The sequence below is a fragment of the Vulpes vulpes genome, chromosome 2 (assembly GCF_048418805.1).
Source record: "Vulpes vulpes isolate BD-2025 chromosome 2, VulVul3, whole genome shotgun sequence".
In the NCBI taxonomy this organism is placed as follows: domain Eukaryota; kingdom Metazoa; phylum Chordata; class Mammalia; order Carnivora; family Canidae; genus Vulpes; species Vulpes vulpes.
Window position 1 is genome coordinate 40,321,541 of NC_132781.1, and position 26,369 is coordinate 40,347,909.

A 26,369-nucleotide genomic window follows, 5' to 3' on the forward strand; every position below is an offset into this window, starting at 1 on the left:
CCGGCGCGCCGCGCAGCCGAGCTCCGGCGGGGCCGGGGAAGGGGGGGCGCCGGGGGCGGGACCGAGGCCGAACCCGCCCGCCGCCCCGCCCAGACACGTGCTGCCTTTGTTCCCGCCGCGGCGCCCGCAGCCGCTGGCCGCGGGGGCGCTCTCGGCCGCGTCCCCGCCCAGGCGACGCGCGGCCCGCCGGGCTGGGGCTGGGGCTGGGGCTGCAGCTGCGGCGCGAGAAGCCATCCACGGAGGCTGGGTTTCCCGAGACCCCTTTTCCCATTAACACCCTCGTCCCCCCGGGGAAGGAGCTATGGAGGTCGAGGGGGAAGGCCCCGAGCCGGGGGCGCGGAGGCGAAGCCTTGCTGAAGCCACTCGCATCCCGCTGGACTGTCCCATCGGCTTTCACGCCCACCCCGGCCGGCCGGGGCCTCGGTCCCCGCACCCCGGGGAAATGGCCGGAGCCTGGGTCAAGAGGAGTCGTCGGCAGTTCTGGCGGGCCCACAAGCAGACTGGCTCTCCCGCCCCCGCCAGGGCCAGGGCCAGGGCCAGGGCCAGGGCCAGGGCCAGGGCCAGGGCCGTGAGCCCCCCAGAGATGGGCCAGCCCTTCACAACTGTGACCTGTGCATTTCCCCTGGCCCTCTTATCGGTTACAGTAAAACTGAAGCAACCGCTTTTCCAACCATCCTCTGATCTTCTGATTTAAGTGTTTTTCATGCTAACCACGTATCATTGGAAGACCTGATGCTGGCCAAATTGTAAAATTGACTTCTAGTAAGAACTGCCCTCAAGGACAAGAATTCATATCCTTCACAAGAGCTATTCTTCACTTGTTTTTCTTTTAGTTTGGTCTGGAAATTGATCTAGAGTTGCCCACAAACCAGAGAAACAGAAGATTCAAACAGTATCTTAATCCGGATTATCACCTCTGGACCAAAAGATAAGTGGTAATCCAGATTAACTACCCAATTCCCGGACTCCGGGCCACACCAGCCCACGAGGCTGTCAACCCGCGGCAGCTCTGACAGTTCTGCCTGCTGCCCTACGCAGAACAATGCTGCTATCAGGTCAGAAAGTGCCAGAATTTGTATATGTACTACCCAGCAATTTCTCTGTCAATAGGAGCAATTGAAAGCTTTGGGGACTTTGGTAACCATATAATGGGGAAAAAAATGCATTGTTCTGCACCGAGGGCTACTTCTGAAACATCCACAAGCAGCTATCAACTTAACTTAGATAAAAGCTGGCCCTTAGCTCACTGTGCCCCTCCCCCTCCGGATACAACCTCTGCTTGCTCTTGACATGCCACAGTCCTCAACCCTCCTTCCTATAGTAAGCTTGAAGAAGTCATCTCCGAGGTCCCCTGGCCCAATGGCTGTCTTCCTCTCCAAGGCAAAGCCTTTTCCGCGCCAGCCTCTGGTAGAGAACCAGCTCCCAAGCAAGCCTTTGTCCGTAGTCTCTCCAGGTCCCCTGCAGATTATTGTGTTGAGCAAAGGCTAAATGCTTTCCATTTCCAAAATATGCCTAAATTTCGAAGCCTGTAATCCTCCCCTTAAAACTATCTGGATCCACCCCGTTCCCTGTACCTACAAATTTCAGTTCTAACTATTCCAATTCATGGCAGACAGTACCAAGGCCCACTTCACCCCACTTCATTTCCTAAACCAAAGAAGTAGGCACTTGCCTGGGCCTCTTCCGGTCTGGCCACACTCCGGGAGCCTCTCTTGCCTTTGTCCAGCCAGCCTTCCCTAGCACCTTCGAAGAGCTCTTTGCATTACTGCCTGCACGGCCTCACACTTCAAAGGCAAAGCCACATTTGCAGCACAGCATGAAATGTGCACTGCCAGCACACTTGCTATTGTGACTAAGGAAAGAGGTTGTCTGGAAGTCCTGTTCACCCCTCTGCCCTGCCATGCCCACGGTCTCAGGGCACCCACCGCCACCATCACCACCACCACCACCACCACCCTCAAGCTCCCATCACAGCTCCAATTGCAAGGCAAGGAAGAAAGGGTAATTACTGTGCCAGAAATGGCAGAATCAAGGCCCAGACTGCAGACCCAGCTGAGTGAATCAGAGCTGTATTCTTCCCATTCTTCAGAGAACTACAGGAAAGAGCTCCAAACCCCACCATCAACCAGGCTTTTATCCTATAGCCTACCTCTCACTGCCAGAAGGGCCAGCCTGCTTGTTATGTGCGCTCTTGGGCTGGTGTTCCCATGTGTCACCAGAGAATCCCTGACCCCTGCATGGCCCCATTCCCATACCACCCCAAGAAAGAGAGGGCAAGGCCAAGCTACCCTCCAGAAAGGGCTCCAAATAAAGCTAGGCTAAGCCCTGGCTTCTGAGGAAGCCGTGCTTTGTTCCTTCAGGGATCACAGAGCAGCATCTAGTGGCCCTTCTGGGCAGCACAGATTATATAACTAGCACATAGCAGTGCTCCAGAGCCAAGCACCTCAGCCTCTCCTCCCAACACCACGGCTGTCTCATTAGCACACCAGAAAATCTTAGCACCCTTAAGACTGGTGCCAGGAGGGTCCCTAGGTGAAGAAACGGGGCCCAGGCCAGCCTATGGGCCACCCGACCCTCTCAACTGTGCCCAGATCCAGAGTACTTGAGGCCAGGGAGGAAAAGCAGCCCTGGAGGTCTAGAGCAGCACTGTCCAAAAAATATAATGTGAGCCACAAATGCAAGCCACATAGGTAATTGAATATTTTCAAGTAGCCACATTAAAAAAATTAAAAGAAACAGATGGATTTTAATAATATATTTTATTTAACCCATTATGCTCAAAATATTTCAACATATATATTTAAAAAGTTGAGCTATTTTACATTTTTTCATACTGTCTTCAAAATCTGGTTTGTATTTACATTTGCAATGCATCACACTTCCAACTAGCCACATATCAAAGACTCAAGAGGCCTGTGTGGCTAGTGGCTACACCATGGACAGCACAGGTCTAGAGGAGGTCATCAGACCCACAAAGGGAGCCACAGGCTGCTGCCACCTCAGCTCCTTGGGGCTGCCCTAGTAGGCTTGGGAAACCCTCCCTCCTCTCCAACTCCAGGGCTGGATCCCTTTGGAATAGTTCTTACAGTCCTTTAGGCAAGCAAAAGTCTTCCTCAAGTGAAACTACACAGAGACTATACAAAACTGAAACAGTAACAAGTAGTTCTGACTCAAGTGGAGCTGGCACTGAGAGCCCACCCCCCCTTCCAGTGGCCTCAGAGCCCCTCAGAAGAATGCAGCCAGGGTCCAAGGGGTAGTATGAAAGTTCACTGCTTTTGAAGATTTCAACTAAAAACCAAACCACAACTGCAGGCCTCTCCAGGCACTTTGCATGACTTCATATAACCTTCACATCACAATTACCTACCAGCAGAGGATCTTCCAGCCCGAACCCGTGCCCTCACTGGACCATATTGCCTTGGAAAAACAGGAGGATGCCTGCATACCACTTCCCATTTCAGACCTGACCGATCAAATTTCTTCCTCAAAGCCCTCCACTTTATCCCAGATCAAAAGGTCTCCCATGAAGCAAACATGGTACCAGAGCTTTGGCCAGTCTAGAAGGCTACTGAGCTGTGTGGACTTGTTCAGAAGCCCTCCAGCACTCAAGAAAGGACACTTTTTGAAAAAAAAAAAATTGTTTTTATTGGAACTCATCTGAACATCAGATATACCTGGTGTTGGTTAGCAAGAACCGTTTGTACATTTGATATTGATGGTGCCAAAACCAAAACAGTGACTGGACATGATGGGAAGAGATGTTGAGAACAAAAACCTGATTCTGGAGAGGAAAGTAAAAGCCAGTCAGATTCAGTGAGGATGCAAAACCTGGTACAACAAAATCCTTTTACAAAATATAAATTTATTACGAAAACCTGGAAGGATAATCTGAGAAAGGAAAAGAAAGAGAAAAGGAGGCCAGCAGGAAGGAGGCATGAGGGGAGGAGGAAAAGAGAAGACAAAAAAAATGAGGAGGAAGAAATATCGCTGGGCACAGCAGAGGTGCAGAAGCTCACCTGCCCAAATGGCACGAAAGCCTCACTACGTGATCTCATCATAACACAAAGCATGCTGAAATACAACGCTCTACCTCCCAGCCGTTCAGTTTCTAAGAGGTAAATAAAGCAGCTCCCTGGGAGGGGGATATGAGGTTGCTCAAAAACCCAACAACAAAGGTTTAAAAAACAAAAACGAAAGAAAGAAAAAAAAAAACCCACACCCCACAGTCTCATTTTCAATGTTCACTTGGTTAAAAAAAGACTAAATCCATCTGACAGCAGGAGGAGGAGTGGGACAGGGAGAGAAGCTGATGGATTTCAGACAGCCTGACTCCCCTGGAAGGGAAGGAAGGAGGAAAAGAGACATGTGATGGTCTCCTGGTGGAGAGGGGAAAGAGAAGGGACAGAGAGAAGAGCAGAGAGGGCAATTAAAACACTGACGTCTAATCTAGTTTACTGTGTTAAAAAGAGCCACATGCACAGCAGGCCCCCTGAGGGCCCACACTGCTCCCGTGTGGCCCTTGTGGACACTAGCTCCTGGCCTCGTCCCCATTCCTCCACAGGTCAGCTCGGAGCTGTGCAGGTGCTGCTGCGGTGGTGGCGGCGGCGGCGGCGGGCCCTCGGGCCAGTCTGCTGGAGCCATTGTTGGGGGGGGGAAGGGCAGGTGACAGGCCATGTGGCAGGGGAAAGAACACCAAAACGCCTCATTTCAAATAAAAAAGAAAATAGCAGTCTATACACAGTTGTTTGTTTTGGTTCAGTACAAACAATAAAAAGTCGTTGCTTTGATGGTCAGGCAAACACCCAATTCTGAAGAGGAGGAGAGGTGACGCCCAGCAGGTGGATTAGGAGCCCCAGTGGTTGACGAGGCTCCTGGCTTTGCGGCCCTCTCCCAGGAGGCAGAGAGCACAGCTTTAGGTAGTGTAAGCCTTTTTCCTTTTATTCAGAATAACCTTTTTTTTTTTTCTTTTTCTTTTTTTTTAAGCAATTTCCCCACTCCCAAGTTGGGCCAGTAAAGATTACATGAAAACTGGCACACCTATTGGCTGGAATACAGATGCACCAAATGAGGATTTAAAAACTTTCCGAGCGAAAAGTAGAACAAAAAGAAAAAAGAATCTCCTAGCATTTTCCCCAAAGGTTTCACTCTCCCGCCACACACACTCTCCAAAGGACCGCTACAGATCCAACTCTGCAAGAGAAGACAGAGCAGTGTCAATCAGGGAAGCTGCGAGGCCACCCAGAGGCTTTCAGTCTCAACAGGCAGAAGACGGCGCTGCCCGGGCTGGGTCCCAGAGCCGGCACTCACCTATGTCAGTTTCTTGGCTTTGTTGTAGAGGGAATCCACTACTTTACTCATGTTCTGAATGGTTTCCAGAGCAGCTTCATAAGTTTTATCTACTGGGGGTTCATCGAAAATAATCAAGACACCCTCCCCCTGGTCCAAGATCCCTGTAGGAAACAAAAGGGCAACCCAGGTAAATGAAGGGATAAGATACAAAGGCACCTGAGAAGCAGCCCGCTCCCTAGCTGCCTCCCTTTCTCCAGGAAGGAGAATCAGAAATCATCTCCATGTTCCATTTATGCATATTTATTATGCATACTCTCATCACAGGGATAAGTATGGTGAGGATCCCAGGGTGCTACCAGGTGAAATAAATGGAACATCTTTCAAGATAAACAAGAGCATGATGCCTCAACTGCTTCACCACTGTTACTCACCATGAAATTTCTTGTCAAGAATCATCTGTGATAATTTCCTTTCCACGTCAGCCTAAAATCAAAGCACATGATTAAAGGGATCGGTATCCACTAGTCAGAGATCACACTGACACAAGTTTTGTACAAAAGGGCAAACAGATTGTCAATAAAACAGCAACAGTGAAACTCGAGCTCTGAGCTCACATTCCCCACGCCACACCATGAAGTTTGAGGACTTTCCAATAAGGCCCATTGAGTACAAATGCTAACCACTTCCCCATGCCCCTTTCCCTGTCCCTGCCCCCAAGACAAGCTCAGACTCCTTACCTTGGAGAGTTTGATGAGGCTAGATATGTGTTCAATCTACAAGAAAAGGCAGAGAGACAGTGACACTGAGAGTCCTACTTCTGCCTCTAATGTGGGGCCAAACTCTCTTTGGTCATGCTTAGACAACACACATTCCCGTCCCACATACCCACTGTAGACAGACATCTACCACATGCACAGTGACTACAGAAGCAAGGAGGGGACTGTACTCAGGATGAGCAGGGCAATCTCACTGGCCTCCATCCCATAAAATCCCCTCAACACTTATTCCTATGGCAAGAAAAGCCCAAGCCTTCTTGCCCACCAGACACAGCCTTGGATGCAAGTTCCTATTTTGGACACGTGGGAATGGAGGGGACTAGACAGGATGGCTAGCCAAAGAATCAGAGTCCCCAAGAGGGTCCTTACCTGAACTCGGGAAAAAGGCTCAATGACTCGGATCAGATTCTGTTCCAGTAAATTATCATACAACTTGGCCAAGTGTGTACTGATGATTGGGTCATCCCGGAGCTCTGCCCGATAATCTGTCAGGGCCTGCCAAGAAAGCCAGTCACAGAGATTGGCACAGAGAAGCACCTAAAGTCACGCTACTCCTAGCTTCCTAAGTAGTTTGCTGGGCCTTGTAAACACATAACTGACTGAAGCTCTAGAGGATCTGAGATGAAAGAAAAGTTATGCCAGAAGGCAAAGGAAAGGAAGCATCAGGAACTAAAAGATGGAGACCCTTCTAGGCACCACCTTTCTGTCAGAAGGCCTCATGTTGACAGCCCAAACCATGTAAGCCCGATACTACACAAGCAGTTCTCCACGTGTATCCCAAAGAGTAAACAGAGTCTCCATGAAAAAAAAAAATTTTTTTCTGCGATTAAATAATGAGAAATGCTTGGACACCCGGGTGGTTCAGTTAGTTAAACGTCTGACTCTTGATTTCTGCTCAGGTCATGATGTTAGGGGCGTGAGAGCCCCATGTCCGGATGGGCATGGAGTCTGCTTAAGATTCTCTCTGTCTGCCTTTCCCCCTCCGTGTGTGTTTGTGTTCTCTCTTTAAAAATAAATAAAAAATAATGGGAAATGCTGAATCCCACAACTGGCTCATGGAATTTTATAAGCACATCAGCATATATAGTTCTGCAGTTAACAGGAAGCAAAACACCTAATTTTGTTCAGCCCTCATGTATCCCAGACCCTTATCCCCATCAAACATCCCAAACTTTAGGATAAAATGATCTAGTCTACTTTGTTTATTCATGTATGTAATTTATTTACTTTGAGGAATGGTCTAAATATCCAGCCTCATGTCAGCTGTGCTACAAGGTGTTAAGAGAAGAAGCAAATCATGCCAAGTAAGGAAGTGAAATTGGCAAGAAAGCTCAAAAAGATGTGGAATCTTGGAGACAGCCAGAGTCAAATGGTTTAGCCTCCATCCACAATTAAGTTTTTCTTTCTAGATCTACATTTGTTTTTAAGTTGGTCATTATACTGAGACTAGGAGAAGAGAGGCTCAGAAGAGAATATACAAAGTCTCACCCTACTGCTTAAGCATGTTTTTTCCCCTTTTCAAACCTTGGCTAACAATGAGTAAAAGGCACAGGAGGCAAAGCCAGCCTGGAACATCAACCTCGGGAAGTGTCTTCTGGTCCATGTGCACATAGCAAGACTCTTTCTCATGCCCACAAGAGAAGCAGAGCTGGCACTGCTGGAGTTGAAGGAAACCCTATGACCATGGCCTGCAAAACAAGTGCCAGGCCTGGCATTGAGGCCTGACACGTGAGCTGTGGGGCTTCAAGCACTCTCCCTGAACCATAGGCTCAGCTCCCTCAACCATAAAATGCAGAGAAGAGGTTTGTTGTGAAAAATCTAAGTGACAGGGAGCTTGGGTGGCTCAGTCATTAAGTATCTGCCTTTGGCTCAGGTCATGATCCCGGGGTCCTGGGATTGAGCCCCTGCACCAGACTCCCTGCTCAGTAGGGGAGTCTGCTTCTTCCTCTCCCTCTTCCACCCGACTCATGTTTTCTCTCACTCACCCTGCTCTCAAATAAATAAAAAATCTTAAAAAAAAAAAAAAAAAAGAGAGAGAGAGAAAGAGAGAAGAAAAAAATCCAAGTGAAAAAGGATGAAAAAACATTTTTTTAAAGATTTTATTTATTTGAGAGAGTAGAGCAAGAGTGAGCACGAAGCAGCGAAAGAGGAAGCAGCAGAATTCCTGATGAGCAGGAGCCCAACATGGGGCTCGACCCTAGGACCCAAGGATCATGTCAGACACTTAACCAGGCGCCCAGATAAAAGAACTTTTTGAAACTGAAAGGTACTATATATAAATGAGGTACTACAACTCAACAAGTTTTGTTGTATAAAATTTCCAGGTTTTGATACTGTACTATAATTAAAATGCAACCACTGAGGAAAACTGGATGAGTAATACATGGGATCATTGGGTACAGTCTTTGAAAATTCTTATGAAACTATAATTATTTACAAATAAAGAGATTTTTTTAAGTAAATGCCCCTCTCCTCCACCCATTCCCTACCAACCCAATACCCTGCTTACCTTTTCAAAATCTGCCAGTGATCTATTCTTGCTAGCCTGAGCCACACATTTTAATGCTTCTGTCTAAGAGTAAAGAGAAAAACAGTGACAGTGATCTATTCTGTACATTCATATCCCATCCAATATATGCCTTAAGCAGTATGCTATGTCCACACAACTTCTGGCTACAAGGAAGAACCCACCCCACAAATGTTCTTCAGAGGCCTGGAAGAAAAGCTAGACCACCACCACTGTGTGCCACCAGTCTCCCTTTGAAATCTGAAATGACTTAAAAATACTAGGAAATAGAAAAGTTAAAAAGGAAAAAAAGAAGAAAAAGAAAAGAAAAAGAAAAAGAAAAAGAAAAAGAAAAAGAAAAAGAAAAGAAAAAAAGGCCCTTATATGGCATTCACCAAAGAGGACAAGCTAAAAGAAAAAATGACCAGAGAACTGTGATCTCTTTCCCCCTCCTCCAAGGCTCCTTATTCCCAAAGCCCACTGACTTTCTTGCCCTTAGACCTGGTCATACCTGTGCTTCCAAGTCTCATTCTGCTAGGTTTGGTACAGAGCAAGAGCCAAGATCTACTTTCATTAGGGTTGAGACACCAAAATTCTACATATTATATACTCAATGTTAAAATGCCATAGAGAGATGAAGGTGCAATCAGTGGTTGAGGTAAACTTCTAGCCTCATTATAAAAGGCACGTTCACTCAGCAAGAAATGTACAATCTTTCTGGGAGTCTGCCCTAACTCCTACTTGAAAGCTGTCATCAAGGTCCAAATGACCAGAAGTAGCTTCTCTGGTACCAGCCCATGCATTTACATAAAGATGGTATGTCATAAGGCAGAGTTTGAAATGGTGCAAAACTAACCATTAGTGTAGTGTGTCACAGTATTTGTCCCAGAGAGAGAAAATGTCATAATGAGAAAAGCCTAGAACTAAGAGCCAGATAACCCAAGTTCAAAGTCTGGCTCCATCATTTAATAGTTACCTGATCCTGTCCTGGACACTTGGTCTCTCTTAGCCCATGTCTTCAATTCTGATTCTAGATAGGGCAGTGAGTCCTTCACTTTTGTAATAACGACTATACCTGTGGTCAAAAGTAGGAGCCCCAAACCAGGGCCACTTGTAGAGAAAGAAGAAACCATCTGTTGTGGCCATTCCTCCAAAGAGCTCATGAGTCTATTGTTCAGAGACAACTGCATTTGAAATCTAGAAAGATTACTTTTACTTTACTAGTGATAATCCAACAAAGTACAGAGAAGGCATGGTCCAGGTGTATGAGTCCTCCTTTACACAGGTCATACTCATACCTATTCAGGCACAAAAGGAGCTACCTACCTTCAAACGCCTCTTGCACCACACTCAAAACTCAAGACATGAGTGGGAAGGTACTCAAAAGCCCTTGGGTGAGCCATCAAAGCCTAGTTTCTGCACCAAGCACTTTGACGTTCTTAAAGCACCTCCCTAAAGTACACCAGACGTTACCAGGTTCCAGACTCTTGGAGAATCCAAGCTTTCATATTCTGCACATGTTAAGTTTACAAGTCAGGCTCATGACAGATAAATTTTTTGGTCAAAGCTAAAGGTAGCCTAACTCATACAAATGCCTCAGTTCAGTTCTATAACTCCCTCAAACCACCTGATGTCTATAAAAGCACCAAACACTAACTCTCCAGGCCAAGAACTGACCAGTATAGAAAATACACGGAATGGACTTAAGGGTGGTGGGAGGAGTGGGAGGCCACATGGAGAATACAGAATGGAGACTGAAAAGCACTGGTCTCACCAGGCATCATGACTGACAACATGCTGGCCTCAACAGTGGGCAGAGATCATAACTGCAGTCAAGGTATTCCCTACCTGCCTCCCCGCATACCGCAGTGCAAGCTTCCCGCTCACCAAAGCCTGGACATCTTCTGGGCTAGAAAGAAAAAAGACATACTTGGTCACTACTCCAGGATGTTATGCTTCTAAGTATAAGTTTAGGCAAATTTCTTTTTCTCAGAATTCCACTGAGATGACTGCTCATGGAGGTAAGAGTCCCCACCCCTAAACCCGTATGTCCCTCACCTCACAGAAGCCAGGCTTTCTCCACTCTAGGCCCAAGCTCAGCATTGAAGAGTAGAAAAACTCCAGCATTAAAAAGAAAGCCACACTGAATGTACCAAAAGTTAACAGACCCAACAGGCAGAATGATAAATGTAAGTCAAATCCCAGTACAACAGGTCTTGTTAAAACACAACCCCTGTGTAATCCAAAGATCCAAAAAGTCCTAGTCAATATCACACTTATTCCCACAGAATATAGATAAGTTCTGCAGAATTCCTTATAAAAACATTTATCCTACTTGCTGTTGTTCCCTAGCCTCACTCATACTTAACCCACCCCATTCTGGGTGGCCCACTTGGCCAGTGCTACACTAAGCTGTTTCTAGGCCCTCTGGTGCTCAGCAACTGCCTGGTCAGAATAATTAACAAGATGATATGAACACTCCAAGAGTCTGGAAAGGAGATTTATCTAATCTGTCTCCCCGATTCTCAAAGACTAGGAAGCAAAAGTGCTCTGGAACACCTTCAATCCTCCCACTCTACATCAGCCAGCACCAAAGGCAGCAGCTGCTACTTCGAACCAGCCCCAACTCCCTGTGCAAGCCAGGTCTGCATGGCAGGAAACAGAGGTGAAGAACTTGAGTTCTCATAGCCACAAATTAACGTGCACCTACGTGTTGAGCATGATTTTGCAGAGCAACATGTACTTCAGAGATGTGATGGCCTTGGGACTATCAATGGAGTCATAACCCTCAAATGCCTCATAGAAATAGGAGTATGCAGTTTTCCAATCCTTCTCCTCTGCTGCATGGATAATACCTGGGCATTGAAAGAAAGAAGTCAAAACCATTATGAAATAATAGACCCATCAAAGACCAGAGCAAGGGGGATACCTGGGTGGCTTGGTGGCTAAGCGTCTGCCTTCAGCTCAGAGCATGATCCTGGGGTCCTGGGATCGAGTCCCATATCAGGGTTCCCGCAGGGAGCCTGCTTCTCTCTCTGCCTGTGTCTCTACTTCTCTCTCTGTGTCTCTCATGAATAAATAAAAATAAATAAATAAAAAATAAAAAGATCACAGCAAGGGCCTCCAAAATCCAACACAACCCTCTCTACTTAGTGATGAGGTCAGGAAAGGATAAAAGGACCTGTTCCAAAGTCACTGCCAGCTAGTGGTGAAAGCTGGGATTAGAACCCAGGTCTTGGGATCCCTGGGTGGCGCAGCGGTTTAGCGCCTGCCTTTGGCCCAGGGCATGATCCTGGAGACCCGGGATCAAATCCCACGTCGGGCTCCCGGTGCATGGAGCCTGCTTCTCCCTCTGCCTATGTCTCTGCCCCCCGCCCCCTCTCTCTGTGTGTGTGTGACTATCATAAATAAAAATTAAAATAAAAAAAATGATTTAGAACCCAGGTCTTTAGTCTCCCAGTTCAATGTCATCTTGACAACATAAATCCCAAAGGGGTTAGAGACCCTTTTAAAGGGGATCCTAAAAACCATGCACAAACATCTTTCCCCATGCTTCTTTACACTACTGTGGTTCTGCTATCTTCTAAGGCCACTAGAAAAGGCCATAGTTACCCTCTAGGACATCACCCTCATAGATTAGGAAGCTGAATCAAACATCCCTGGACTGCCTGAATAACTTGTTTTAACAATATTTCTTTAAGAAACCATTTTTAAGCTTGACATTTTTGTATGTAAGCAGCTCTCATAAGAGAAAAAAAAAATCCAACTTCTTCTGCTCTCGTTGTATTTGTCATTTATGGATGTGCTTTTGCTTAGATGCAATCAATATAGATTTCATATAATGCCAGATCCATGAAATTAATTGAACTGGACACTTCCTTAGGCTAAGATATCATAGTTTCTATAAACAATTCTCTGTTTAGAAGTTGGGTTGCAAAAAAAAAAAAAAGAAAGAAAGAAAAGAAAAGAAAAGTTGGGTTGCGCCCAAAAAGGCTAACTTTGATTAAACTTGCTAGTACTTCCAACTGTGCTATCACTTGGGATAATATGAAATTTAGTTCCTTCTAGCTTGGGAGGCATCTAAGTCCTCAAAGCGTATATCAATTCTAATTCTGCTTTAGCCCCTTATGAGGTTACAGACCTCAGCCCCACTCATTTACCACAGTTTTCCCCATTTTTCACATTGAGATACACTGAAAAAGTATTCAGCACCTTGAAGTAAAAGGATGAGATTGTTTACACATGACCCAAGGGAACAACATTTCAGCACATTTTTAACCCACCTATCACATAGCTGCGTGCCTACACGCCATCTGGGAACTTCGGACTTAATACCATTTACTGAGTGATATGTGCCATACCCCAATACTTTTACTCTACCCAAGAAGCCTCTCATTTTGAAGCTAAAGGAATCAGACCCTTCTTCACTACTGTTCTAAAGAGAAAAATTCCCATTCCCCATACCTCCTGGTCTACAGCTAGAAGAAAACACACCACACAATAAGACTGGCCAAAAAAAAAAAAAAAAAAAAGTAAAATAAGGCCCACGATACTGCTTTCCCAAATACATTAATAGGGCCCACATTAGAACTCCAAGCATCATGGCTAGTATATGAGGTTTATTATTTTAAAACAAAACAAAATAACAACAACAAAACTAGACTGTCGCTCATTCAACACAAGTATTAACAAATGTCTATTATTTGCCAGGCAGTGAGGTAATTACTACAGAAAAAATAAGTATAAAAAAAAGGACCTCATGAAGCTCATAGTCTCACAGTGGGGAAAGATGGTCACCAAAATGAGATTAGTGCCATAATATATACAAAAGAATATAGCTTTGAGAGAAGTCCAAAAGAAAAAAAAAAGCACTAAAGAGGATTACAGATTAGATTAGACATATGAACTGGACCTGGAAGAGTGCATGGGAGTTTACCAAGGGGATAGATGCAAAGGGGAATTTCCATGCAAAGAAGACAAAATACAGAAAAGGCACAAAAACAAGAGCACATGAAGTCATTTGGTGACTGATGAAAATGAAAAGATGCCTTCCTTTTCCATACCATGTTAGAATAAAATGTAGCCTGGGGATATGGGGAGCCACTGGAGAATTTCAAACAAAGGAGTTAAATGATGTGATTTGTGCTTGAGAAAAAGGACTTTGGGGCCAATAAAAAAAACAGTGGACTGGAAAAAGGGCTCAGAGACAGATCAGCAGAAGACTGCTCCAATTAGAGTAGTGACTGTAGAGATGGAATAGAAAAGGTATGTTTGGAGACAGACTCAACCTGATCTAGCAACTGACTGGATATGAGGGGTGAAGAGAAAAAAGAGTCAAAATTACTCCAAAGACAAGAGCTTGAGCAACAATAAAAATATATATATATTACCATTAACTTGAATAGAAAAAATGGTTGAGGGAAGAGTTAGATAATAATTTTGCTTTTTGACATGTTGAGGCTAAGACTCTTCTAAGGCATTTAAGTATATATGTCCATTATGCAGCTGGAAATCTGGATCTAAAATTTAGGAGAGAGGAAAGCTACTGAGGATGTAGGTGAGGAAACTACTAGTGGCATGTAGCAGCTAAAGTCATGGGTGAGTACGGCATTTTAGAAAGGAAACAGAGAACAGGAAAAGAAAACAACTAAGAAAACAACACTGAGGACATACTTAAAATTTAAAAGTCAGTCAGAAGGAAGAGGAAAGGAAACGGAGGATAGTTAATCAACGGAGGAGAATCAAGAAGACAGTGATGTCAAAGAAGGCTAAAGTGTTCTAAAGGATTAACTTCTCCCCAAAAGTCAAGAGGTTCCAAGGGACTTATTAATTCTTTCAAGGAGTCAATAGAGACCTCAAAGTAAGGATACTCTTTCAACTTTTCCAAGAAACTTGACAGAAAGAAGACAGCAATTTACAAAAGAGAAAGAGCCTGTGTTTTTGAGCCGATGCAATTAAAGGACTAAGAGTAAGATCCAAATAAAGAAGAAAGACTGAAGACAGAGTAGAAGAAAGACAGGTAAAAGAATCATTCCTAATAAGAAATACTAATAAGGAATTCCTAATAAGGAATTGAGCTGTAATACAAATTCTAGAGAAGAAAAAAGAAAGAGCTCATGTAAACATGGCCTCTATTTTCCTCTGTGAAATCCAATGCAAATTCATCTCTTGTCCCTGAAGGAAGGGCATAATGAAAGGACAGCAGCTTTAAAAAAGTGCCAGGGGCACCCGGGTGGCTCAGTAGGTTAAGAGCCTACCTTCCGCTCAGGTAATGATCTCCCTTCTCACTCTGCCCCTCTGCCCACTCGTGCGCTCACTCTCTCTCTCTCTCTCAAATAAAATCTTAAAGTGCCAATATTGGTCAAAGGGAGGACTGCTATAAGAGCTTCACATTTATCATCTCACTAAATCTTCACCACAATCCAATGAGGAGGTATTATTATTATCACCATTTTAGAGATGACCTAAAGACAAATTAAGTAACCTATCCAAAGTCACAAAGAACCAAAATTTGACAGAATCAAATTGACAGAACCAAAATTTCAACCAAGGAAAGGTGGTTTGTAGAGCTTCTGCTCCTCCTCTCTGAATGACAATACAAGCTATTTGATATTCACAATACCTGATAAGCAAGTAGTACAGGCATTGTGTTATGCAAACATGGAGAAAACATCCCAGAGAGGTAACGCCAGGATTTACACTAGCCTTCTGTCTCCAATTCCAGTGTTCCATCCATAATGATGATACATTATGACTAATAAAAGCTGCTGACTACAAAAAACAGGCATGACCTCTGAGCCCCAATATTCACACTCCATCAGAAAGGTATCCACTGGGGATCCCTGAGTGGCTCAGAGGTTTGGCGCCTGCCTTTGGCCCAGGGTGCGATCAGGGAGTCCCAGGATAGAGTCCCACGTCGGGCTTCCGGCATGGAGCCTGCTTCTCCCTCCTCCTGTGTCTCTGCCTCCCTCTCTCTATGTCTATCATGAATAAATAAATAAATAAATCTTAAAAAAAAAAAAAAAAAAAGGTATCCACTACATTCAACGAAATGGGGGATAGTGGAGGAGACTTTCCTTAGCCTTGATCTGACACCCTTTGGAAAAGTCCAACATCCTTTACCAAGGCTTCCAAGCTGTGACAAGAGACTTAGGTTAGTCCAACCATGGAGAGAAGTGGTACCCTTTAAGTGAGTGACTAAGACAGAGGTTAAGGGAGATTTTTAAACCTGTAAAGGTCGGGATGCCTCGGTGGTGGGTTGAGCACCTGCCCCTGGCTCAGAGCGGGATCTGAGGTCTCAGGATCAAGTCCCACATCAGGCTCCCTACCTGGAGCCTGCTTCTCCCTCTGCCTACGTCTCTGCCTTTCTCTCTGTGTGTGTCTTTCATGAATAAATAAATAAAATCTTAAAAAATAAAAAAAACCTGTAAGGGTCTTGGCTCTAACAATTAGGCTGCCTTGCCCATCACAGTAAAGTTTTTTTTTTTTTTTAATATTTTTATTTATTTATTCACGAGAGACACAGAGAGAGAGAGAGAGAGAGAGAGGCAGGGACACAGGCAGAGGGAGAAGCAGGCTCCATGCAGGGAGCCTGACATGGGACTTGATCCCAGGACTCCTGGATCACGCCCTGGGCTGCAGGCAGCGCTAAACCGCTGCACCACCAGGGCTGCCTGGAAGGTACTCTTCTAATTGGGTTTCTCTGAGCTTGAGCAGAATCAGCTAATTACATTCTCTATCCTGACATTCCCCCATTCCCCACTGTGATATAAAAAGAGCTTTAAGAAAACATCACATGAGCAGCTAGGGTGTTACCTGATTGCATATCCAAGGTGGCCTGCAATTTAGGAGGGCAGTAGATAGCATTTGCTGTAGTTCGAGCAGAGGTTAAGGCAGCTCGGGCTTTCGGCAAGTTGCTCAGGGCATGGTATGTTTTGCTTTCTAAAAGCTGTACTTCCACCAAAAGGGCTTTGTCATCCATCTTTTTCAACTCCCGCAATAGCTGAGAACCTGGAGCAGGAAAAAATATATACCCCTTTGTTATCCATAATCTTAATACCTTAATACTATAACATCTTACTCTCCCACCCTCATAAGAACACTCAGGATAAAGAAACCTGCCTGAACTCAAAGAGAGGTAGTCTACTTGCGAGAATTGTATTTTTTTTTTACTAATGTGCTATCTTCCCAAAGAGAAACATAGATCTCTTTGAAGTTTTTGGCATACTAATGACATTAGACCCAAAAGTCCTATAAGCCTCTTCAGATTTGAATACAGTGACAATCTCCACCCAGAACATGCTGAAACTAGTTATTTGGTTCAGGCAGCCACTAGATATCATTCTCTTCCTGTCTAGCAATTATACGATTGCATAAAAAATTGCAGGCACTAAGGCTGGTGGGTTGGGCAAAGCAAGAGTTCGGGACATGCCACTGCTCTCCAAATACACCTTCTTCCCACCTCAGATGAGAAAATCCAATCCAAACAGATTTGCACCATATATAGAAATAAGTAAATTATGACTGATAAATCATAAGACCCAGGGTGCCTGAGTGGCTCAGTCATTAAGGCATCTGCCTTCAGCTCAGGTCATGATCCCAGGATCTCTGCTCAGCGAGGAGCCTCCTTCTTCTTCTCCCTCTGCCTGCCACTCTGCCTACTTGTGCTCTCTCACTGACAAATAAATAAATAAAATCTTAAAAAAAAAAGAAAAAAAGAAATCAACAACCTGAATGTAAGAGCTAAACCCATAAAACACAGGATCTGGGATTAGGCAACGATTTCTTAAGTATGATACCAAAAGCATAAGCACAAAAAAATAAACAGGACTTATGGGCACCTGGGTGGCTCAATCACTTAAACATTCAACTCTCAAATTTTGGCTCAGGTCATGATCTCAGGGCTTTGAGATCAAGGCCTGCATCAGGCTCCATGCATGGAGCCTGCTTAGGATTTTCTCTCTCCCTCTCCCTCTAATCCCCCTGCACCCCTACACCTATATGCATTCTCTTTCTCTTCCTAAAATATTTTAAATAAATAAATAAACAAACAAACAAATAAATAAAAATAGGTTTTAAATTAGAATGTGCCTCAAAGGACACTATTCAAGAAAGTAAAAAAAGCAATTCATAAAGGGGGGGGAGGGTTTGCAAATCACATATCTGGTAAAGGACTTGTATCCAGAATAAACAATAAGAACACAAACAACCCAATTAAAAAATAAGCAAAAGATTGAATAAACATTTCTCCAAAGACATATAAATGTCCAATAAGTACATGAAAAGATGCTCAACATTACTAGTCATTAGGGAAATGCAAATCAAAACCTCGAGATACCACTTTTACCCCTACACAAAGATGGCTAAAATAAAATGTGGCATTAACCACACAATGGGTATTCAGCAATACAAACAAATAAAGCAGTGATACATGCTATAACATGTACAAACCTTGAAAACATGCTAAGTGAAAGATGCCAGTCACAAATACCACATATTACAGGACTGTATTTAAATGAAATGTCCAAACAGGCATATCCAATAGAGGCAGAAAGTAGATTAGTGGTTGCCTGGCAGGGAGTAGGGAATAATGGGAATGATAACGAACAGGTACATGGGTACAAGGTTTCTCGCCGGGGGATGAAAATGTTCTAAAATCTGATTGTGGTGATGACTGTACAACTATGAATATAGTTAAAATCACTGGCTCATACACTTCAAAAAGGGTGAAATTTTATTGGTCTATGAATTACAACTCGATAAAACTGTTACTTTTGGGGGAGGAGGGTGCCTGGCTTTTTTTTTTTTTTTTTTTTTAAAACAACAGAAATTTATTCTCTTATAGATCTGGAGGCTGGAAGTCTGAAACCAAGATGCCAGCATGGCCACATTCCCTTCTAAGGCTCCAAGGAAAATCTGTGCCATACTGCTTTCCTAGCTCCTGGGGGTGGCCAGCTCTTCTTGGTATTCCCTGGCTTGCAGGAAATCCCCTAGAATCACCAGTCTCAGCCTGTGTCACCCCATGGTTGCCTCTCCTCTGTGTGTTTCCAAATCCCTCTCTCCTTATAAAAATGCCAGTCATTGGATGGAGGGCCCACCTGAAACCGGTATGAACTTGATCATGGAAGAACATGCAACTCTTGATTTCAGGGTCATCAGTTCAAGGCCCACATTGGGTGTAGAGATTACTTAAATACATTAAACTTAAAAAAAAAAAATTATTTGATTAATGCTACTATTTGAACCATATGCAATATCATTTTGCAGGATAAAAACTGAATACTGGCAATTTTTTCAGCTTAATAGATCATGAGAAGCCATGTTCTTCCATCTGGGAAAAATAGTCCAAATCTACCATTAAAAAAAAAAAAAAAAATGCAGCAGGCAAAGTCTTTTAGGGTGTTTAAAGGCCACACAGCAGAAAAGCTTTAGTCAGCTCACTCTAGCTACCATATATATTTGCATCAATTAATTTCTTGAATTTTATCTTTTTTTTTTTAAAGATTTTTATTCATGAGAAACAGAGAGAGAGACAGAGACAGAGACAGATAGGCAGAGACACAAGCAGAGGGAGAAGCCATCTCCCTGTGGGAAGCTCAGTGTAGGACTTAATCCCAGGACCTCGGGATCATGCCCTGAGCTGAAGGCAGACGCTCAACCACTAAGCCACTTGGCTTCCCAATTTGTTGAGTTTTAAAATAGATGTTAAGTGTAATTATAAACAAGTATAATAAATGTAATAGTAAAATACTTGCAGTTTGACCCTTTTGCTTTCTAAATTTGACAGATAAACTTTGGTTACTTACTTAGAACTTCCAAATGGCATTTCTCCACGACAGATTCAGTAAATGTAAGCCACTTTAAATCCTTCTTAGAAGTAGACAGAACAGGTGCACCTGAGTGGTGCAATGGTTGAACATCTGCCTTTTGGGTCAGGTCGTGATCCCAGGGTCCTGGGATCAAGTTCCACATCAGGCTCCCCACAGGGAGCCTGCTTCTCACTCTGCCTATGTCTCTACCTCTCTGTCTCTCTCATGAGTAAATAAAAAAAAAAAAAAAAGAAGTAGGCAGAACATAAATTATTAATACATAACTAGTTAAGAGTGGCCAGGTTCAGAATACATTTGCCAGCTAGGATGCCTTATTACTTTCTACCAGCTTACTTACCCAAATGCAATGCTTCCTGGTACCTCTTGGTATCAAAGTACAAAGACACCAGTCTTGCCTAGGAAAGAGAAAAGGCATTGACTGATAGAAAGAAAGAAAAAAGCCAAGAAAGAAATCAAAGATTGACAGTCACAGAACTGTTACTGCTGAATATACAAGTCCTGGAGAGAGCATCAAATCCAGCCTAAGAAATGATCTAGCCCATGGTATTATCTGCTACTATGACCAGTGACTGACTGACTTAACTTTACTGTACTGCTGTTTACTTCTCTGAGTCACCCAGCAGGTCTGTCTCAAAACTTCAATCAGAGTATTTTCACGAGTGGGATTATTATCAATGATCTTTGGGTGCCTGGATAATACAAAATTACTGAAAATACTTTTGATCCGAATGATGTTACTTACATTCACAGTCTGTCTAATGCCTAGAGACCTGAAAGTAGTATTAACGCAGGCACATACCTCCAAAGCTTGGCGTAAGAAAGTTCGTTTCTCTGACTTGGCCCATTCGATGCACTCTAAACACAATTCAACCTACAACAGAGAGACAGTACATACAATATTATGTCTTCACATTCTTCCCACAAACCTTGCTTTGGAAAACAGCTTCAATTCCCTCCTTATCTATTACCCACGTTGCTCTATTTAATGTCCCAGGGGACATGCCTTGATCTACAGTATCTCACTGTGTAATGTTTATATAATGGAGAATTAACTTGGCTTTTTAGACATAAAGTATCTTTGTGCTTAGGTTGTGATCTTTTGAAAAAGAGCTTCACCTTCAAGATTCCTCTTCTACCTTCCCAGGAGGGACCCAGAACCTCCAATATATATAGCCTGGAATACAGATTTCTACAATGGCTCAGAAATCTTTAAAGCGGAAATTTCTCCCTAAATACTTGCAAATAATAATGGTAATGTGTTAATCTGAACCCACTGGTAATGAAGGGGAGAAAGCCTCAGACTGAGCACAAATGTCTTATTCCTAACAGTTGCCTGTAAGACTGAAAAGGCCCAGCTGGCTCTTTCCTTTCCGATACTAAGAAGTGCAACTAACCAATTCATCATCATAATACAATACATTTAGCACATATTAGAGGAAGTAAAAAGAAAGCAGAATTAGCCTAACACTTGAACTTTTTTTTTTTTTTAATTTTTTATTTATTTATGATAGTCACAGAGAGAGAGAGAGGCAGAGACACAGGCAGAGGGAGAAGCAGGCTCCATGCACCGGGAGCCCGACGCGGGACTCGATCCCGGGTCTACCAGGATCGCGCCCTGGGCCAAAGGCAGGCGCCAAACCGCTGCGCCACCCAGGGATCCCTAGCCTAACACTTGAAAGGACTTTAAAGCTTTATTTAAAGGTGCTTTGGGGGCACCAGGCTGGCTCAGTTGGTAGAACATGTGACTCTTGATCTCAGGGTCCTGAGGTCGAGCCCCACATTAGGTGTAGGGCCTACTTAAAAAAAAAAAAATGAATGAATGAATGAATAAAAATAATAATAAAGGTGCTTTGCACCCTCAGTTCTATCTGCCACCCAAGCAGTGAGAGAACATGCAAAGTAACTGATTTAAAGCAGTGTTCTATGCTAGAGAGTCTACATGCCATCAGGTATCTGTGACATATCAACTTTGAGAAAGTGCATATAAGTACTGCAGATCTTACATCACTCTATTACTGCAAGTTTTGTATTAAGATTCCTAATCAGGGCAGCCCGGGTGGCTCAGCGGTTTAGCACTGCCCTCGGCCCAGGGCCTGATTCTGGAGACCCCAGATCGGGTCCTGTGCCGGGCTCCCTGCATGGAGCCTGCTTCTCTCTCTGCCTGTGTCTCTGCCTCTCTCTCTCTCTGTGTGTCTCTCATGAATAAATAAATAAAATCTTAAAAAAAAAAAAAAGATTCCTAATCAAAGCATAGGATAAAAAGAAACTGAACTTTCTGGAGAACTCATTGCTAAAACAACATGCCTTTATGTACTTCCAGAGCTCTCTTAAGAAGTATTATAAGGAAGGAAAAGGAACAGAATATAATTCAAATAGACAGATCTTCTGCCTTTAGATCCTAAGTCCAAGTTCAGTAAATAAACAGATGACATTATATGGTAATTTGGAGGATTCACCAATGAGATACTCAACGGAACCTTCATAACTCACTGAAGCCCTCTGGTGGCTACTTAATCTCCAGTGCTAAACTCAACCAACCTCGTTAAAAATTCTATGAAAACTAAAATAAAAGCAAGCCAAGCACCATTTCAGAGTTTTGAGAGTTATGTTCTGAAAAGCCAAACTCATAAGATCTCTGTTCATGACATGAATGGAACTGAAAATATCTGCTGAATGGGTTTAGTAACGAAAATACAAGAGTCCTTGATAGTCCTACATGTCTTGGGAGGGCTTAGAAATGCTTACCATCCCAATTTTATCCAGGGAGCTTTTCCAAGAATACAAAAATGGATGCCAAGGCTCCTGACTCAAGTTGTCTGGAATACAGCCTGGCCACCCAGATGTAGGTCTCTAGTTAAGAAACACTGAATTCTAATCCATCATCTCACCTGTCCCCATTTCCCTGACAGTCCAGATGTGAAGTGGCTCACTCAAGGTCGCATATCAGCTGCTGGAATCAGAACTTGACCCTATCTCCATGCTTTTGTTCAAGTCAGTACTGACATTTCTCCTAGAGCAGGGATTTTTCACAAACTGAACGGAGTATCTGTTATCCTTTACAGGGTGCGTAATTTTGCACTATCTAGTACTATAATTGGTGAAGCCAGCACCTCAATTCTAAGGAAAAATTTTAAAGGCCACTGGCCTTGCTATACAACTATTTTGTTTGAGGTTCTGCGCTTGGTTAATGCTAACAATGACTGATAAAGGGGTAAGAATATTTGAGAAGCCCCTGCTTCTGGAGAAAGCCTTTATTTGAGTACAAAAGCTTAATGTGATAGAAATCAGACATTTAAGTTTGAAATCAAACACTTAACCATTTTTTAAAATGCCTTATTAACTAAATCCTAATAGGAGAATAGTAACTACTATTCCAAGTCTGAAATTCTCTAACACAAACTCCTTTTTTCCACAGAAATAACTGTTTCAATAACAGGACTCAATGTCAGGTTTCTTAAAATGTGCTGTTACTGCAGTTAGACTATACCAAAAATGGCTTCTCTTGGGCAACTACCTGGAGATCCCTGAAAGGTAAAGTTAATTTTGAGATTTCAGTTCACTATTTGGAAAGGGTCTGGCTCAGTCCCCTCCTCAACCCAATTCTCTACTCCCCTCCCCTTGCCAACCACCCCATCCTCACTCTCCCACTCCACCCCTTTTCTTTCTAGGCTCTAAAGCTTAGTGCTGCAATTGATTCAATCCTAATCTGATTTCTTATCACCTTTTGGAATACAACAAACTGAAAACTGTTTTGTAGACCTATCCAACTTATGGTTAGTTCCCAAGCAGAAAAAGGCAAGGAAAATCCCCTCCTCCATCCTCTTGGGTACCAAACTCCCCAGTGTGTCCTAGCTTTTTTCAACAACATTCGCAAACTTCTTTTGCCTCAGGCCACAATACTATTATGACAGTGACCTATAACTTTGCTCCTCTATCCTGTCCCATCACTCAATGAAAGAATTTTAAAAGAACCTAGGATGTTCCAAGATGAACACATAACTCCAATATCTCCAAGTCAGAGACCTTGACTCACCTAGAGAAATGCAGTAACCACACTTAACACTTGTATCTCAAGTCACTAATTTTTTGTCTTATTTCAACAAAGTACCTCCTAAGTGTCAACCACTACCACAGGGAAGGCATTATACACACATTCCTTCAACAAATATTATTCTGTAACTCCTCTGGGCCAAACTATTCTAAGTGCCAAGGACACAGCAATAGGACAGGGCAAAGTAGCTACCCTCAGGGAACTTCTATTCTAAGGAGGAAACAGATGTTAAAAAGGAAAATAAATATGAAGAAAAGTAAAGCAGACAGGATATTTTAGACAGGAAGGCCTAAGGAGACACAGAGACACATGATAAAGGCTAGTAAACCCCACTAACAATGACAGGAGAGGAGGGCTAAATTATGATTTAATGGACCTCCACAAAGGAGTAGAACTGCTTGTTACACAAATGCAGTTCCATCCACTGAGCCAACTCTATGCTGTGGTAAGGGACAAATTCTGGAGACTTCACTGTGCAAAAAAGCAGCTTTGCTAACTAATTTTTTTCTGCCTAAAAAGTTGCAAGTACCATGTATCAGTCTATTTCAAACTAAGGTTTCTTAGTCCACTCATTATAAGGCATCCCATTTCAAACAAAAGATGGTGTCACTTTTTCATGAGAACAAGTACAATAAAAGAAAATTTAAGGTTAGATAAGACTAACATCCCTTTAAAATCACTTTTTCTTTTAAATTATTCATAAAAATATTTCTAATGCTTTGGTTAAAAAAAAACAGCCATCTAGGGCAGCCCGGGTGGCTTAGTGGTTTAGCACCGCCTTCAGCCCAGGGAGTGATCCTGGAGACCCAGGATCAAGTCCCACATCGGGCTCCCTGCATGGGGCCTGCTTCTCCCTCTGCCTGTGTCTCTGCCTCTCTCTCTCTCTCTCTCTCTCTCTCTCTCTCTATGTGTCTCTCATGAATAAAATCTTTAAAAAACAAAAACAAAAAAAGCCATCTAAATATTAACTATTTTTTATTTACTATCACAAAACAGAGTGCTGCCACAAATTGGAAGACTTCTCTACAAATGAATTTTCTACAAATAAAGTTAGTTTATGGTGTTTAAACTAGGCCTCAAAGAATCATTAAGGCAAGAAAGCAGATTTTACCAAAGACCTGATTTCAAAGTGGGATCCCTATGTCCTAGATTTCTAAAATTCCTCCTTATTTACTCAGAATGCTACTGTGCCCTTTCATACCTTTTATTTATACACCCACAGGGGCCAGAGCAAACAATTAGACATATAACCAACCAGCAATTCCTACCCTTGTCCTTGTATTACCTGACATATTATATATTTGTTTATTGCCTGCCTTCCTCATTAAAATATAATCCCCATGAGAGCAGTCACTATGTTTTTATAAATGTAATCCCATGTAACTATGTTTAACACATAGCCCACACTCAGTGAATACTGAGCAATGTACCTATAGGAAAGACAACTATGTTCTTCCTACAGATTCAACCATAATCTATCCTACTTGAATCTGCTGCTTTTTACTAAGTTTTAACTTTGGCAGTGTTTCCTCCTGAACTGCAGAAAATATATCTTTGAAAAGTTCAGAAGAGGCTGATTCCAAAGAGGCACTCTTCAGTACGGTTCAGGGTCTGGTCTAAACTTGTAGAGGACATGTACAGGTACACCAGAGTCACTTCCGCACAGATGAGACACAAACAGATGGATGCTCACCCCTCCATAAAGGCATATACGCAGTACAAAACACGCCAAGAAGGGATGCCACAAGACTTATTTAGTGCTCACAGGGAGCTTTGTGACACAGAATGAAAGGTACCACAGACACAGAAAACATTACAAAGGTGTGGCAATACAATACCTCAAAGACAAGAATCAGTTTGTGACCCTGATGTAATGAGGATTCCAGGGACCACTGACAATCTCCACTTACAAAGCAAAGCATGGAACAGACCCAAAGTATCAAATGCCCTGTAACAAAGAGAAACTGACATGATAAGTCCTGAGCTGTCCTCCCAGCTATCCCTTCCACATTAGTACCACAGTGCAGGCAGGCATTTCTTTCACTGAAACAGACTTTTTTTTTTCCTATTGTCTACCTTCTGCCATTAAAGTAGCTTACCTCCTGCCCTGTTGCTGCTTCCATATCAAGAAAGAGATCAAGAAGAGATCGGACCAGACGAGCTGCCTTAGCCTTGCTGATGGAATTCAAGAAGGGTCGCACATACTTCAGGAGTCCTCCAAGCTCTGTGTGGAAGGCAATTCAGAAAAGAAAAAGGAAACATCAATATTAGAAACTAGAAAATATCCATTAAAATAGTGACCCAAGATCATAAAATCCATCCTTATGTCACTGTATATCAGTCTAAATTAAGCATAGTAAGAATTTAAAGCATTCTTAGAAGGTAACAGAGTAGCAAAAATGAGTGAACAACATATACCAAATTTGTATTCTATTCCGCACTCACCTACTTGATTACTATGAGGGCCCTGGGAAAAGCTCACCTCTCTCGGCCTCATTTACCTGTCTTAATGACAGATAAACAGCAAAGTGCTCATAGTCTCAGAGCACAGTTTTCTACAACATGAAATATGCTATGCCTCTGACACCTGAGGTAAAATCAACTTCCTCACAAACCTGATGAGGTTATGGGAGGGGTGTTTTGTTGTTGCTGAATTTCCAAGTCCATCATGGCAGCTGTCCTTTAAACAGAAGGTATTCAATTCCAGGTTCCCTTCTCCTCCTCTCTCAAAGTTCTCCCCAGTTTAGCCTTTTAGCAATATCACTTCCCTGGCACTCTGGCACTGAATAAACTTTTCACAGAAAACTTATGGTACTTTCCCTTTAAAGATATTCTATCCCTTAAAGATATACCTAAAATTCTTCATCTATCTGAAAAGACTAAGTCTTTTTTTTTAAGATCTTATTTATTTATTTGAG

The 26,369-nt window shown here is 43.1% G+C and overlaps 1 protein-coding gene across 1 annotated transcript in view; it reads right to left on the reverse strand.

The window, feature by feature from the left end:
* Positions 1-3,619: 3,619 nt before the first annotated feature.
* The window catches only part of PSMD11 (proteasome 26S subunit, non-ATPase 11), a 30,896-nt gene continuing 8,146 nt past the window's right edge, over positions 3,620-26,369 (reverse strand). Inside the window, exons 3-14 of the mRNA XM_025996155.2 lie at positions 25,551-25,675; positions 20,200-20,271; positions 19,738-19,795; positions 16,387-16,581; positions 11,282-11,426; positions 10,420-10,480; positions 8,575-8,637; positions 6,435-6,560; positions 6,027-6,062; positions 5,721-5,772; positions 5,308-5,450; positions 3,620-5,190 (exon numbers count right to left, since the gene is read on the reverse strand). Of these exons, the coding sequence (XP_025851940.1) occupies positions 5,308-5,450; positions 5,721-5,772; positions 6,027-6,062; positions 6,435-6,560; positions 8,575-8,637; positions 10,420-10,480; positions 11,282-11,426; positions 16,387-16,581; positions 19,738-19,795; positions 20,200-20,271; positions 25,551-25,675 (1,076 nt within the window). The 3' untranslated portion in view covers positions 3,620-5,190. The remainder of the gene's footprint in view (positions 5,191-5,307; positions 5,451-5,720; positions 5,773-6,026; positions 6,063-6,434; positions 6,561-8,574; positions 8,638-10,419; positions 10,481-11,281; positions 11,427-16,386; positions 16,582-19,737; positions 19,796-20,199; positions 20,272-25,550; positions 25,676-26,369) is intronic.